This window comes from Ahaetulla prasina, chromosome 4 (genome assembly GCF_028640845.1).
Source record: "Ahaetulla prasina isolate Xishuangbanna chromosome 4, ASM2864084v1, whole genome shotgun sequence".
NCBI classification, from domain to species: Eukaryota; Metazoa; Chordata; class Lepidosauria; order Squamata; family Colubridae; genus Ahaetulla; species Ahaetulla prasina.
This window is the reverse complement of record NC_080542.1, coordinates 129,221,835-129,239,502: the sequence shown is the minus strand read 5'-3', so window position 1 is coordinate 129,239,502 and position 17,668 is coordinate 129,221,835. Positions and strand designations below refer to the sequence as shown.

The window sequence follows — 17,668 nt, the reverse complement described above, 5'->3', positions numbered from 1 at the left end:
GGAGGATATGGAAGAAATCCAAAAAGTTTGGGACATTTGTTTCTTACTTTTGAGGATTTCTGAAAGCTCAAATTTCAAGAGCACAATTCATTAAGAGGCTTTCACGGTTCTATAGTCTATGGACTCTGTTCCAGAAAGGTTTTCATCCTGGCTGTGCTAAGCATTCCGCTGCATTTGAAACTACAGGATTAAGTGGTGGTTTAAAATCAAATCTAAATCACACAAAAAATATTCAAAATGTTAATTAAAAGGAATTAGTTTCTGAATAAGCTATAGCTTGCAAAGGATTTCTAAGAACCTTGGAAGAGACTGGGGAGTTCATTCATATTTCTTTTTCTGCTGACCCAGTGATTGTGAAATATCTTAGGTGCGCATTTGCAAGCTACCTCATTGCCAAAGCAAAGCTTTTGGCTTTGGAACAGGAATATTGTACAATCAGCCATGCTCCTTGCAGATAGAAAGCAATCTTTTTCAAAGGTGCCAGCAGTTAATCAGCTTCTGTTCCTAACGCAGAATAACTTTTCAATTGCATAAAAAGCTGATTACTTTGGATTACAATGTTCCATGTTGTCATAGAAATGTGTTGATTATGCTTTCATCTCCAGACTTTAAGATGTTACCAAACAAGAAGTGAACCACAAAAGGATATTTTTTATGACTCTTTTGAAAGTATGTGTTGATTTTAACAAAGTCCATTAAGGTATAATTTAAAGAAATACCTGAAGGGCATTTCCAATTTGGTTGCAAGGCCAAGCAAACAGTGCCATAAATGTAGACTTATGTAGGTTCCAGGGGATATATTATATACTGCATATTTCTGAACTAATTTTATTTTTCATGGCCTACGTGTAAAAAAGGAATCCAAGCTAATGTATACCAGTGATATTTTTACCTCCCAAGATAGGAATAGCATTTTTCTCTTATTCTCTTCTTTCACATTTAATTTTTATACTTTCCATGCTGGAACAATTTTGAAGCTGAAATTTGGAAGTATCTCAAGCCAAAATGTGTAGTGTATGAACCTGCTATACTGAGTCCTGTTTGTCTCTCCATATCCGAATATTGATTGCCAAGTTTTATAGCTACAGCAGATTTTATTATTCAAAAACAGAACCAGATGGAATGCCAGTTCAAAGAACATGTCAGAATTAAATATTTCTCTTTTTAATTAGTTGCTTCTGATTTATGCAAGAAAAAATTAACATAAGACAAGGAGAATGTGCCATACATCCAGATGTGACACAGCCTAGACAAGCACTGTCTTTTCCCTGTCAAAAAGATAGGTTCTCTTGCACACACCCCCCAATTTGGGGAGGGGGTGACAGGACTTATAAGCGTGGCATTGACAAATGGCAAAGACCTGCCTTCACTCCATAATGGCAACATTTAAAAATACTCACCCATTTTAATTGAAAATTAGCATACCTTCTACAGGGGACATAATCTATCATTTCTGTAGCTTCGTTTTTTTCTGCCGCAAACAGTATTTCATAATCCTTTAGACTTCAGTCAACTCAATGAAGGAGACTTGAAGGGCATTTACTTCTACCAAGTGGCACTTCTTTAAAGATTTACTCTGCAAATACCTTCCTTATAGCAAGAATGTAAGCTAGAAAAACTATACATGTTGTAATTCCTGGATCAACAGACTCATACAACGCAGATTAAAGTCCTTTCAGCTATGGAAGTTCCATCGGTGATTTAGGATCACTCATTTTCTTTCATAGTTTGTACTCGTTTAGCAGTGGCCCCATTTGATCATCATTTGCAGTTATCTCAATGATGAAAAAGTAATTTTATCACCAAGCCTCAAATTTACAACCTATTCAGGTCTGTAAAAGAAAAGAAGCTATAAAGCAAAGGAAGCTTTGCTTTACAGCAAAGTAAGGAAGATTATAACCATAGTTATATGGTTATAGTGGTGGAATTCAAAAATTTTAACTACCGGTTCTGTGGGCGTGGCTTGGTGGATATGGCATGGCATGGCTTGGTGGGCATGGCATGGCTTGGTGGGCGTAGCTTGGTGGAGGTGGCAGAGGAAGGATACTGTAAAATCTCCATTCCCTCCCCACTCCAGGAGAAGGTTACTGCAAAATCCCCATTTTCTCCTGATCAGCTGGGACTCTGGAGGCAGAGAATAGATGGGGGCGGGGCCAGTCAGAGATCGTATTTACCAATTCTCCAAACTACTCAAAATTACCACTATCGGTTTTTCAGAACTGTTCAGAACCTGCTGAATACCACTTCTGGTTATAACTATAGTAAGTAACTATGATTAGAAGAAATAAGATTATAACCATAGTTTCATTTAGCAACCATTTCATTTAATGGTTGCCAGTGTCAATGGTGGTCACTAAACAAGGACTATATTAATAACTGAATTCCACCATTCTTTATCAAGTAGAGGTGAGAGAAGTACACATATAACCTACCTGTATTCAGCATTCAGAACTTCACCAGTTGGAAGTAAAATGATAAGTTTATGTATTTTTTCATTATTTTCTTCTTTTTTTAATCCCCAATTGAAAAAAATGTTGTTATGACCATATCCCTTTTGGAATAAGGAAGTCAAAAATATTGAGAATAGGGACGCAGGTAACCTTAACTATAAATGGTTGCCCCCAAGAAGTAATCAAACAATATTTTTCCAATTACCGGTAAAGTGCTAAGGAAACTGGAAAAGAATGTCTACTATTACAGGTACTCCTCATGTTACAACCATTGGTTTAGTGACCACTCAAAGTTACAACAGCACTGAAAAAAAAATAACTTATCACTTGTTTTCATACTTATGACAGCTGCAACATCCCCATGATCCTGTGATCAAAATTTAGGTACTTGGCAACTGGCATGTATTTATGATAATTTCAGTGTCCCAGATTCATGTGATCATGTCTGCTATCTTCCCAGCCACCTTCCAACAAGCAAAGTCAATAGGGGAAACCAGGTTCATTTAATGACTGCATGATTCACTCAGCAACTGCAGTGATTCACTTAAAAACTGTGGCAAGAAGGATTTTAAAATGGGGCAAAATTCACTTGCCTTGCTTAGCAACCGAAATTTGGGGCTCGGTTGTGGTCATAAGTTGTGAACTAACTGTAATTTTCCACTCTTGTCACTGAGTAGCATGACTATTGTCTGTTGCTTAAAATCTGTGTATTAAAACTCATAACCTCATTTAACTCATCTGACACTGAAAAAAAAAGTGCTTTTGTTCCCTTGCTGATTTGGGGGGATGTTTTATGTTTTTTTAAGCAAGAGATTAAGTTCTCCTTACTACCCTCCCCAGATTCCCTGAAAAGTGAAACTTTTTATGGAAAGTAGAAGTCTGTTGTCTTTTCTACATAAATGACATGCTTTCAGATATTAAGAGCTTTGCACAGTCTATAAATTCACATGCCACTCTGGCAATACATATTCTAAACTATCGTGGGACATCTACTGTATGTTTCCAAGTTTATTTATCTAAAAGAACAAATGTCCTTCTGGCTTTTAAATAAGGGCATAAGAAATTGTTGCAGAATAGCACAAAGAATTTTAAATCGTTAGGCTTAATCTAGGGAAGAATTTTAAATTGTTAGGTTTAGTTATTTTTTATTTTTATTTTATTTATTTTGTCACAACAATATATGTAAGTCATACAGAAAGGTTATATAGTATATATACATATATATGAGTAAATATTAGGAGGTATAAGCATATATATATATAGGAAGAAGAAAAGAAAAACAATAGGACAGGAACGGTAGGCACATCTGTGCGCTTATGCACGCCCCTTATGGTCCTCTTAGGAATCGGGTGAGGTCAATAGTAGAAAGTTTTGGTTAAAGCTTTTAGGATTATGGGAAGAGACCACAGAGTCAGGTAAAGTATTCCAAGCACTGATGATTCTGTTACAGAAGTCATATTTTCTGCAATCTAGATTAAAGCGGTTGACATTAAGTTTAAATCTATTGGTTGCTCTTGTATTATTGCAATTAAAGCTGAAGTAGTCTTTAACAGGAAGGACATTACAATAGATGATTCTATGAGTTAAACTTAGGTCTTGTCGAAGGCGACGGAGTTCCAAGTTTTCTAAGCCTAGGATTTCAAGTCTGGTAGGATAAGGTATTTAGTTGTTTTCAGAGGAATGGAGAACTCTTCTTGTAAAATATTTCTGGACACGTTCAATTGTATTGATGTCAGAGATATGGTGAGGGTTCCAAACAGGTGAGCTGTATTCTAGAATTGGTCTAGCAAATGTTTTATTTGCTAAAATAAAATCTAGGGAATAAAATAAAATAAAATAAAATCTAGGGAAGTTTATAAAAATTAGGGTTGTGACAAATGCATAATTTCCCCTATTGATTTCTGAAATGTTGGGAATAATAAAACATCTACTCTTTTGTTGTTTTCAAATATGAAGTGTTAAAAGAGATGTCTCTTGAACTGGACCTTCTGAATAGGTGATTCTGGTTTCTACTATAGTTGACTGATCTAGGAAAGATACATTGGCTCAGCTAGAAATAGACTGCAGTTACATATTATAGTAGTTTGTGATGTGATCTGTTTAGTTGTGTCTTGGCATCATGTGTGAATTTAGCCATTGTGGTTTACAAACCGTGCTTTATGGTTTTGTTTTATTTCCAAATTAGGCCATTGTTGTTTAGCAAATTACAATGTATACAAATTATGGCTTAGCACAATGCATGAAACCAGCCAGAGGTATGTACATGATTCTGACAGTGGCCCTGCAGGAGACCAGAACATATTAACATCATGTGACTACTGCATCCAACTGCTAAATCAGAAGGATAATATGTCAGTTTATTGTAGAATATTGTGAAAATAAATATTCTATGAGGATTGAAACAGTCAGGGATGTTTTAATACAGAACAGGTCTTGCTGCATAAGGAAATGACACAATTCTCTTAAAATATTGACTTTTCAGCATCTGGGGTCAAGTGACAGATTATGCAGTTTTCCAAGCTGCAAGACATGCTCACAAATAAAACGCTTCCTGTTAATCAAACTCCAGCTCTTCATCTTTCATTTTTTTCAGGCAGCAGTACAAATAAAGCTACAGCAAAAGTGTTAAAAGCCGGGCATCAACAGTTGCTCCCTTGCCACAGCAGTCTCAGCTATGTTTTATTATGCATGACAGATTTTCATTTTCAAAATGAGTCCTTTGCATTTATGGTGCAGTTGTGCTTGCATGATTGTAGGAAGCAGGAAGATTCATTTCACACTGTGTTGTGCTCACAGACTGTTTAACCACCCATTTGGCTGCATGATTTACTGCACAGTAGCTAAATACACTACTTTACTCTTGCTAAATGGACTCTGAATGAAGCAGGAACTTCAGACTTGAACAATTTGGTTGTCCACCAAAATCAATGCAACCCACTAACTACCTATATGGTTCATTATTCATTACCTTGATTTTAAAAAAAAAATCCTTTCACAGAAAAAAAAATCCCTGAAGTTTATTTAGTATTTATAAGACAGTCTTCTAATGGTGGTGGGCTTCATTTGCCTTCTTCATCACAATATAAGCAGACCTTTCAATGTAGTTCTGTCTATAGCACAGATTAAAACTTGAGCTGTCAAAATATACTGTATATGCTATTAGGCAAAATTTCTCATAACTGAATCAAGCCACAAAGCATGATTAGTTCAGTAAGCATTTTGCAAGAAGTATTTTACACCAATACTGTGGCTAACTACATTTTAATACCCCAGATATTTTGGTCTTTAAAAATGGTATGAAATCCTTACCTCACAAGCACACTGGCCCACTACAACCCATTGGGTTAATGGTTTTTAATAGAAGTAAACATGCAATTTCCTCTTGCTAACAAAACCATCAGGCCATCTTAATTCTATGTATACAATCAGGCCATAATAGAAAAGAAAATGTCATCACAGTCTTTTTGCTTGATGTAGAATTCAACATAGTAAAAAGAAGAAAATATTGAACAAAGAAAGCTCTTAATCTTGAGGATGAAGAATAAAGGTGTTTTTAAATTGGGCTGATACTATAGAACTTTCAAATATCAATCTCTCAGACTTCTCTTGCGCACATGTTTAAATCATGCTTTTCTGCCAGGTTATTTGATGTTCAGAATCAGATATACAGTTTTTCATCACTGCATTCCTATATTATTCATCTTAATGTGAAACAGATGTTTTTCCCGATAAAAAGGCCTAGAAAAGAAGGTAGGAAAAGTCAAAAGAAAAGTAGGTGGGAAAGAGGAGAAAATAGCTGCCAAGCAATTATTTTGCTAACATAGAGGAGATTTCCCAAAACCTGAAAAACGGTATCAGATTTTTAAATGCCCCCATGAAAGAGATAGAAAAGCTTGCTTCTGATCTAATAGTCTATAGCAGCAGTGGGTTTCACATTTTGTTACCACCGGTTCATCACGCGCACCTTCCTCACGTGCGCCCAGCCTTCTGTGCATGCACTTTGCTTCTGCACATGCTCACAGCCTCAACACCTTGCCTAAGTAGGATGACATGGAGCCAGGCTGGGTGGGCGGGCCCATCCATGATTTCTGCTACCAGTTTACCAAACCAGTACAAACTGGATAAATACCATCTCTGGTCTATAGATAATAGAGAACCAGAGTGTTCACTGCAGTCCACAGTTAAATCTTATGTAGATAGCTATAACATGCTGATTCCATATATAGATAGTCCTTGACTTACAATCATTTAGTGACTGTTCGAATTTTCAACAGCATTGAAAAAAAACTACTTAGGATTGTTTTTCATAAATATGACCTCTGCAACATAAGAGCTGTGGTGGTATAGCTGTTAGAATGCAGTACTGCAGGCTACTTCTGCTGACTGCCAGCAGCTCAGCAGTTCAAATCTCACCTGCTCAAGGTTGACTCAGCTTTCCATCCTTCCAAGGTTGGTAAAATGAGGACCCAGATAGTTGGGGACAATATGTTGCCTCTTTAAACTTCTTAGAGAGGGTGGTGTAAAGCTCTGTGAAGTGATATATTAATCTAAGTGCTGTTGCTATTCCCTAGTCCAGTGGTCTGCAAACTTGGCTCTTTTAAGACTTGTGGACTTCAACTCCCAGAGTTCCTCAGTCAGCAAAGTCCACAGCAAAGCTGACTGAGGAACTCTGGGAGTTGAAGTCCACAAGTCTTTAAAGAGCCAAGTTTGCAGACCCCTGAACTAGTCATGTGATCAAAATACAGATGCTTGGCATCTAACTCTTATTTATGATGGGTGCAGTAATTCACTTAACAGATGTGGGAAGAAAGGTCACAAAATGGAACAAAATTCACATAACAACTGATCCTCTTAGCAACAGAAATTTTGGACTCAGTTGTGATTGTAAGTCATGGACTATCTGTAGTAAATATTTGTAATGACAGACTAAATAGATTAAAGAGGATTTTTAAAAAAAATGCTGTACCCCAGTTCTAGTCACCATCCCGAGTGAAATTTGTTTTGCTTTTTTGGCTTTTTAAGCGTTAAGAGCTTTTACATTACCCAAGATGTTCTTCAATCTTGTTGACATAGATGTTGCTTTCTTCTTTTTATTTTGATATTTTATTTTCTATCTCATCAGTTCAGGAATACAGATGGATTCAGCATGGACTATCCAAGGTGGCATTTTGTTGTGTTTTTGTTATTGTGGCATTGAGAATCAGCTGCTCCAGTTAAGCAAATGTATAATTTAATTACTGAGTATCAATGCAATTAAATCATTGAACAATTGGATTCCGTTTCAAGAGCTGTTTTCCTCTTCCTTTCACAGAAACTGGGTTTTAATTTGTAGAACTCATATTATGGGCTATTTGCCTCACTTCATTCACAATAAAGTACTTACTGGTTATTTATGAGAAAGGAGAAAAAGAAAATAGGAATTGTTTAAAAAAAATCACCCACATGAAAATTCCACTTACAGACATTTTAACTCACTTCAAAGAAACTCACTATTTCAAACTTGAAGGAGTTGGGGGTTTTTATTGTTTGTTTGACATGTCTCTATTCTTTTAAGGCTGGTTTATAACAGCTCTTCAGGTTGAAATTTCATATTTAACTAGATATGATGGAAATCCTGAATCAACACTACAGTATCTGGGAGACACATCAGTTCAAGTTAATCTGGACAATATCTCTAACTTTATACCGTAGACCATTTTTCTTTCACAGTAGCAGTTTTCTTTTCCCCCAATGCTCAAAATATTTTGAATAAAAAGCATCCTGATTTTGATCACATACCTGTAAAAACAGAGGTGAGAACCCCTTTTCTATTAGTAGAGTGCTCAAAATAACTTGCCACCCTTATGCCTTGGGGACAAGAGAAAGATGTGATTTTGATTACAGGTAACCCCTGCTGGGACAAACAACTTGGTCATTAAGTGACGCAGTCACTAAGTGAAACCACAACTTGCTTGTTATCATATTATTCTTTGTTTTACAGACCCGTGAAGGTCATAAATGCAAGGATTGATCGTAATGTTATTTTTACACCACCATCCTAACTTCAGACATATATTTAAACATTTACAAACATTTAAACATTTCCAAAACTTTAGACAAGCAAACTTCTCTAAAATCAGAATTGGGAACAATGCTTCTCTCTCTGATCTCAAAAGCTTTGCTCTGTAACTTTTGTGCCCCAAGATTCGTAGTTTCCTAGTGATTGTATATTATCTAGGTAAATCTAAATAGCAGCCTGTCTATCTTCAACAGGACTTCCTTCATATTTTCCCTAAGAGATTATGTTGATTTAACCCATCCATCCACCCACTCTCTTTGCTTTTGGATATATGACATGCTTCCAGGAAAAAGGATGCTTGATGGACACTAGAGACATGCAATCTGCATCCGGCATGCCTCAAAATAATTAAAAAGCTTGACGTGTGGTGGATATTTAAGACAAGCAATTTCAAAGTATCCTTCTAATGTCTGGGTACTGTTTGGAGAATAATCTCCTAGAGAATTTCACCATGAACAAAATATAAGCCCGTAGATGCCATATTTGTAAGATAAGAAAATATTTTATTTTACATTGTCATTCTACTTTGAACATTCAGTTATTGGTAGGTATGTATTCCCAGCACAGTCTTATGCCATTTTAACCAGTTTGATAAAAGGATTTGAATTTACAGTAATGGAAAGGATTGGATTTTTTTGGAAAGGGGTGTTTTATTTTGATTTTGGTTTTTTCTTCCAAAGTGATTATTTAATATGGAATCCATGCAGATTGTAAATTAGCGAAATATATATGTTTTGAAATCTTCCAGTTGCAATAACAGCATACTGAAATATGCAATAGATAAAAATAGATAGAGAAATAGTTACATAAATGATATATAGATATAGATAGATGATATATAGATAAATGATATATAGAATGATATCTGGTAGATATACAGATATATATATAGATATAAATATAGACAGATATATAAAGATATAGGTATAGGTATAGATACTGGTAGATATAGATAGAAATAGATAAACCGGTATAGGTGAATAAAAATTGTATGCATCTAAGCAAATTAAATTCTCATGAATACAAAATTGGAAATTCCGGATTTCATCTTAGCAAAGTATCTTATCAGCCTGCTGAAGTGTTGCTCAAATGGACAAAGGACATTTCTGGCTCTTCAGACCATATACACATTGTCTACCATTCTTCCCATTCAGAGTTAACAATTGCTTGCATTTATATATTGAAGAGATATATTTTTATTGTTGGAAGATGTAGATAGACTACATTATGCCACAAAAGTATTACTAGAACAAGATCCTGAAGCAGATGGCATAGCTGAATCAACAGGAGGACCACTAGCAATAACAGGATTATCTTATCACATCCTAAAGAAGCAAAGTGTTACTTGTTCAGCATATGAGACAATAAAATATAGATTACATGTAATCTGTTCCCTTCTTCTCCTACCTCTCCTCTTTCCTTCCCACAGGTAGACATAGGCGTTCTCCGCTTTGTATCTGCCATTGGGACTCAAGGCGCCATCTCCAAAGAAACTAAAAAAATGTATTTTCTGAAAACATACCGAGTGGATATCAGTTCCAATGGAGAAGATTGGATATCTATTAAAGATGGAAACAATAAACCTTTGGTAATATTTTTCATCTGTATGATGTTCTTGACTATTTGTATAAATTCTGCATTTAGTTACAGTTTTTTGTAAAAGGCATCCCTGCAGATTTTATTCCGCTGGTTGCAGCCGACTGCTTGGGGTGGTGCTCATCATCGTTTCAAGGCCATTAAGCTAGCGCTGTCCAAAAACATTTCCATGGTCAGTGGCCAGCATGACATCACGGACTCCTATTACATTCCCACCACAGTGTTATCTATGTATTTACTTGCATTTATATGCTTTTAAACTGCTAAGTGGTCAGGAGCTGAGGTGAGAACAGAAGGTCATCTCATCATGAGGCATTCAGGTCTGGAGCAACCACACTGCCCCTGAGCCACCAAGCTGCCCACAGATACTAGTGTTTTAAACAAAATACTAGGTACTTGAGGATCAATTATACTTATCCCTATTGGTCATTTTACTAATCAGTCAGAAGCAATGTGACAATAAAATAGCCTCAAAAGACAAATTCTAACGCACTAAAATAAGTCTTATAGTTTTTCCCCCCAATCATTTATGCTTTTTTCTTGCTATTGCTCTATCACTCATTACTAACTTATAGACGCAAGAATGACAGAGTAGTTCTATAATAAAATGCTTCATTGCTGCAGCATGGAAAACAAGAAGATTAAATCACCAAAATGAAACACTTTTAAACCCATTAATGGTAATTGTTGATATTTAAATGCTTTCCCAAGCTAAACATCCTTGTTTCTTGTCTGGATTATGTCTAATTTTATTAAATTTTAAGGGTTTATATATCATACCCAGTAAATTTTTGAAGCATGAATAGAAGAGTCATGTGTTTCCCAGTTAATTACGACTCCTTAATATGAAAATATTAAAGAAGTTTTCAGAATGGAACCAACTGAAAGTTCTCATTTTCACCAAATTAGCATCATGTAATTATATTTGAAGTTGTGTGCTGCTGCTTGCTTGTCTTCTATTTTACCAACAAGTAGCAATCTTTTAAAAATTGGAGAAAAGGAAATGCCGCATTGAAATGTTACATCAGATGGATATATTGTCCTCCATTTGATATAGGTTCCATGATATTTAGCATAATTGGTCAGTCAAAGCTTTGTACATTTTTCCAGATATGCCTTATTTATTTTGGAAATACCTTAAAAGTCTTACACAAACCAATCTTTGTACTTTTGCTGCACTTCCTTTATCATGGATAACAGATAACCACTTGGCTGTTTCATCCTGTTTGTCTGAAAGACAGCCAAACTTTACCACAGGCCTTGGCCTAACTTTCCTGTGCAATTAATATTAATAAGTTAAACAGATGGTTGATACTAAATAGAGTTAATGTTTGCAAGAGATTCCTGCTGATCTTCCATTACTACTTCCTTCCCATTAAAAAAAAACAGAAAGAACAATTTTTAGCAAGACTATTATGAGAGAAAGAGAGACAATAATGTTTTAATTGTCCTAAAATGGAGACATAGATATTTCTAGCTGTCCAGTCCCAAGAAAGTAGAAACAATTGAACAATTAAAACCCATTTATAATGGATAAATAGCAGCTAGAATCAATATTACAGTTGATTGCATTTTAGCTACTTAGCACAGGTTTAAATGACATGGTCAACTTCCTTTACTATATTCTGCTCTAAGAAAATACAAAGCAGGAAAGTTGGGGAAAGATTTAAGAAATTACTACCCAACAACGGAAAAATGTCTAACATCAGGAAATGGAGACTTTGCATTGTCTAATGAAAAAGGAAATTAGTCACCTTCCTTGAACTTAGTCAATGGAGAATTTGACTTTCTTATAGGCGTATTTATGTCTGGGTTGTAAAAAGCCAGACAATAGCAAAAAAATTTCTAAATTTGTTTGTTTGTTTGTTTAAAACATTTATATAGTGATCCATCTTCTAACCAACTCTAGGTAACTCCCAATCAAAAGCTAAACCAAAAATAAAATCATACTAAAGTTATAAAACTAAACATTAAAATATATATATTTGCTTCCAACTGATAATCTTCTGGATTTTTGCATCCTAAATACACACCCTATTATAATAATCTTTCTTAACAGAGCAGAATAGATGTTATCAGTCTTTGAATGCCTTTCTTGATGTTTAGAAAAATAATTAGTGAAACATAGAAAAATAGAATACTCAGATTGTACTAAATATTGGAAGTATAATAAGAAAACTATGTATTGGAATTATTCATAAGAAAGGAAGGTAGCCTCACCTTCAATGAATCAAAACAATATATCCTAACTTTCAATGAGTCAAAATTTGTGTTCTTATCTATAATTCAATATTGTTAAATTTTATCTAAGTAAAAATTGTCAGTTATAAGTTACCATATGGAACCGCAGGAATTCAGTATCCTATATTTACTCTGGGTGATCCTTTTCTTCTATAGGAATGTGATCATTTTTGGATTTATAATTATTACTATCATTGTTATCATCAGTGATTTTTGCAATATAACTCTTATGTTTATGTGAGTAAAAAAACACAGCTGAAATATTTTTAAGGAATCTTTTAAATGTTTTCTCATTCTATAGTTATTTATGGGGAACACCAACCCAACCGAGGTTGCTTATAGATCTTTTCCCAAGCCAGTTCTGACACGTTTTATTCGAATCAAGCCTGTAAACTGGGAAACTGGAATATCACTGAGATTTGAAATCTATGGCTGTAAAATTACTGGTAAGGACTATGAAGAATTTATCTTATTTTTTGTTTTTAAAGGAGTGATTGTCAGGACTGATCTGCACTTTTACTATATTCCGCTTCACTCCAGCTTGACAAAGAAAAGGATGATGGTGGTGAAATAAAATGCAAGGGGGGGGGAGATGACATTCATCTTCATTGGTTCCCGTGAGACATTGCTCCCCCCCCTCAAGGACACCCCGAGCAGATGTCCCAGCATGGCCTACTAGTTCCCATAACAAAATGAATAGAAATTATAGGTGAATGTAATGGACTATGGGTAGCCCATGGGGAAAGGCGGGAGGGGATTAACCATGCTTGTTTTTGTGCAGTAAGTTCAGAGTTTGGTTTCGTTTCTTCTGTGCCAATGTGGTTTATTCAGTAAAGTGTATACTTTTGGTAAAATAATGTCCCAGGAGTTTCTTTTTCTGGATTTGCCAATTGGACAATTGACAGTGATATCATTACATGTTTCCAGGTAAATAGTTCCTGGTTACCCTAAAAAGACAGCAGATTGTTATTGTGATTTTCTATTGTTTCAAATGTGCAAATCAGTACTTGTCTTTTGATTTACAACCACCTTAAAATGTTAATGTGTTTGTTAGTTAGCACTGGGAAAATATTTAAAAAATAACTGTATATGTATAATATGTATAATTCATAAGATGTTTTATAAATAGATCGTATAATCGGCCTGCATACAAGTACATGCACACACAAACATGCACACATGGAGGGAGGGAATGAGAGACAGCAAGAGCTGGGGGATGGGACTAGCATATATGAGCAGATACAAGCAAAAACTGAACAGGCACTAGATGGAGTAAATAGCTACTCAAAAAAGTAGACTCTGTTGCCATCTAGGGTTTTTCTGAATTTGTGCAGATTAAACTCGTAGAGTACTTGCAATACATGAAAGTCCATGAAACCAAATACTAACTTTGTGAATTAGGAAATGAAACCATGTAAATAATAGCCACATCCGTAGACACGAACAATGCAGAAGCCACGTCAACCTCTCAATGTTTATCCATTAGTATAAGGAGAAAGTTAACATTAGACAGAATCCATCATTTATCCTATTTTACATAAGAATAGAATAAATAATTTAGTTACTAATTTCTTTTCAAATCAAACCGGTCCAAGGCTTTGGAGATAATGTATACAGAAGATTAATAAAAATAATTAAAATGTTTTGTGCTAGTCTACCAATCATCTGGAGTCTTTCTTCTTGTAAGATTTTCCCGTTCAGTTATCTGGACAACAAGAAATAAAGATCTTGTTGCATATGGACGGTATGCACTTCCTTATGTCTAAGTGAATGCAGAAATGTAAGCTTTTTACTTGTCATATCTATTATAATGATATGTGCATTCCCATTGCATTATTCAGATAAAGAGGGTGTTTTAGAAGCGAGGAACAAGAACATAGATTAATTAAAAGAAAAATTTACAAGGAGGTTAATTCTATCTTTCTAACTAAAATAAAATCCATTAATCTAAGCTATTTCATTAATCAGATTAATTGCATATTTCAAAACTGTTGCAAGCATATTTTCCAGTGTTTCTGTCTTTCCAAAAAGAAACAGCTTTGATTAGGAAGGAAAATAACAGAAAGAGATGGATGGATGGAGGAATATGGTACAGATGATATAATCTATTTTTATCAAACAATATAATCAAAAATTTAACACAATGCAGTTAGCTGCAAAAATACTCAAGAATGGAAAAAAATCCATCTCAAAAATCTTCATTAATACTGAGAAGTTCTGCCTTCCAATTTTCTGAAAATATTCTATCAATTAAAGAAACGTCTGATGTGGAAGGGTTTCCTCCCCCTCGACCTATTTTGGTGTTTTCAGAATACTTTGGAATTACTTTTGAATTTGTCCTGGTGATGTTTTGAATCAACATCACCATTATAAACTGGCCAAAGATTTTATTGCTGTTGGCTTTATTGGTATTATTATTCCTTCAACACTCTATTCCATTACTATGTAGCCCTCTTGGCTTATGATTTGTACTTTACTGATGGCCAAATACTAATCTCTGGTTCACTTATCCAGAGTGAAGGCCAATCAATCATTCAGAGTCAAAGAAAGTAGAAATTTGTCACTTTATTTCTGATCAGAAGCAAAGGGGCTTCCTCTGCTGAATTTAGTAACAGCAAAAACAAAAGAGTAAGAGGAACTTTAAGTCTGGCTTGCATTCTATTTTTATCCCCTCAGCTGAAAGAGATTCAAAGCAGAAGTTCAATCTGCTTTGGTTATAAATTTCATTTTCTAGATTGCATGTGGAACTAGATGTGTTTGCCAGGTTTTTCTTAGCATGAGCTAGTCTTTAGCTTGCAAATAATTATCTCCAGAGTTCATTTGGACACACACACCCCACCCTGTGCGCCCCCAATCCAAGCCTTCAAGTCCAAGTGCCCCCACATTGCCTTCCTTTGTTCCAGGTTTATTGCAACAGATTTCTATATGCTTTCCAAACCGCATCCAATTCATCTCGCTAGAGTTTCTCTGTAGGGTCTGCTTTTAGGTTTCTTATCAAGTGAGTAGATCTTGTTCTGATCTCCATGTTCTGAGTTTCTATGCAGAAAAAGAAGAAAATACCGTATATACTCGAGTATAAGCCGAGTTTTTCAGCACGTTTTTTGTGCTGAAAAACGTCCCCTCGGCTTATACTCGGGTCTATACGGCTTATACTCGAGTTTTTGTTTTTTTTTAAGCCCTTCGGCTTATACTCGAGTATATACGGCTTATACTCGAGTTTTTTTTTTTTCTTTTTTTCACATTTTACCGGACGGCGCGGGGAAGCCCTGCCGGTGCAGTGAGAGGGCGGGGCGGGGGAGCCGCCAGCCTTCTCAGCTGAGGGAGGAGGGTTTCAACCGGTAGGTGCCTCATTTCCCACCCTCGGCTTATACTCGAGTCCCCAGTTTACCCCAGTTTTTGGGGTAAAATTGGGGACCTCGGCTTATACTCGGATCGGCTTATATTCGAGTATATACGGTAAACTTAAAGAATATATTCCTTTTTGAATCAAATACTTTCAGGGTTGGAATTTGGAGTCTCAAGACCTCATTCCCCTCTCTTTTTTTCAATCAAATTGAATGCGAGTGATTAAAATTTGCAGAATGTTTTGGCTCAGTGTGACATCACTCAAGAAGAGTTTTGGCTAAGCCTAATGAGTCAATCTACGGCTCTGTAACAAGATTTTTGAAATGGCAATTCTATTTTAATTCACTCAATAATACACTTCTCTGCAGATGATGGTAGCAAAGCTGATAAAAAGAATGATAAAAAAATCTCAACCAGCAAATGCTCTGTCTTACACATTGGAAAAAAGAATCTAAACACTAAATACAAGCTCGATGGACATTACCTTACAGATGACCCCCACCCTGCTAAGGACCTTGGAGTTTTCATATCAAATGATCTAAGTGCCAAAGTCCACTGCAACTACATCGCAAAAAAGGCTTTAAGAGTTGTAAACCTAATCTTGCATAGCTTCTTCTCCAGAAACACTACACTACTAACTAGAGCATATAAAACATTTGCTAGACCAATTCTTAAATACAGCTTGACTGTCTGGAACCCATACCACATTTCAGACATCAATACAATTGAACATGTCCAGAAATATTTTACAAGAAGAGTTCTCCACTCCTCTGAATACAACAAAATACCTTATGCCACTAGACTTGAAATCCTGGGTTTAGAAACTTAGAACTCCGCCGCCTTCGACATAACCTCAGTTTAACTCATAGAATCATCTATTACAATGTCTTTCCTGTTGAAGACTAATTCAGCTTCAATCACAACAATACAAGAGCAAACAATAGATTTAAGCTTAATGTTAACTGCTCCAATCTTGATTGCAGAAAATATGACTTCAGTAACAGAGTTGTTAATTCTTGGAATAAACTACCTGACTCTGTGGTCTCTTCTCAAAATCCCCAAAGCTTTAACCAAAAACTATCTACTATTGACCTCAACTCCATTCCTAAGAGGTCTGTAAGGGGCGTACATAAGAGCACAAGCGTGCCTACCATTTCTGTCCTATTGTTTCCTTTCGTTATATCCAATTAATATAGTTATTACATACTTATGCTTATATATATATGCTTATATATTGTATAGTTATTTCATGCATATACTTATATATACTGTTGTGACAAAATAAATAAAAATAAATAAATAAATAAATAATGGTTAATACTTGAGCAATAAAACTATTCAGAAGTGCTATGCATATTGATATGGTAGGGATGTATATACAAACCATGTACTTTCTTTTGCTTTGGTTTAGATTATCCTTGCTCTGGCATGCTGGGTATGGTGTCCGGACTCATCACTGACACTCAGATTACAGCATCAAATGAACTGGATCGGAATTGGCTTCCAGAAAATGTCCGTCTTATAACAAGCCGTATAGGATGGGCACTGCCACCCCCGGTTGGTCATACATATACAAAAGAATGGCTTCAAATAGACCTTGGTGAAGAAAAGATAGTCCAGGGCATAATTGTCCAAGGAGGTAAACACAGAGAAAACAAGGTCTTCATGAGAAAATTTAAAATTGAATATAGCTACAATGGATCAGACTGGAAATGGATTATGGATGCCAGCAAAAAGAAAGCCAAGGTAAATTTGTAATCATGCATGGTGAAGAGCACTGTAGGTGCTATTTATCTCCAGGATTTTGATCTGAATGCAAAAAGCTCATTTTTGGTATCTCCAAATAAAAATAGCAGGTGGCACACTAGGCCTCAGTCTGAAAGGCTACAGAGCTGCTGCAGCTAATGTAGAAAATAGGGATACTATATTTTTCGGACTATAAGACGCACCTAGCTTTTGGGGAGGAAAACAAGGAAAA

The 17,668-nt window shown here is 35.5% G+C and overlaps 1 protein-coding gene across 1 annotated transcript in view; it reads left to right on the top strand.

The window, feature by feature from the left end:
* The window catches only part of NRP1 (neuropilin 1), a 172,506-nt gene that overhangs the window by 116,454 nt on the left and 38,384 nt on the right, over window positions 1–17,668 (top strand). The window contains 3 exon segments of the mRNA XM_058181143.1: window positions 9,938–10,096; window positions 12,647–12,791; window positions 17,102–17,436. Coding sequence (XP_058037126.1) covers window positions 9,938–10,096; window positions 12,647–12,791; window positions 17,102–17,436 — 639 coding nt within the window.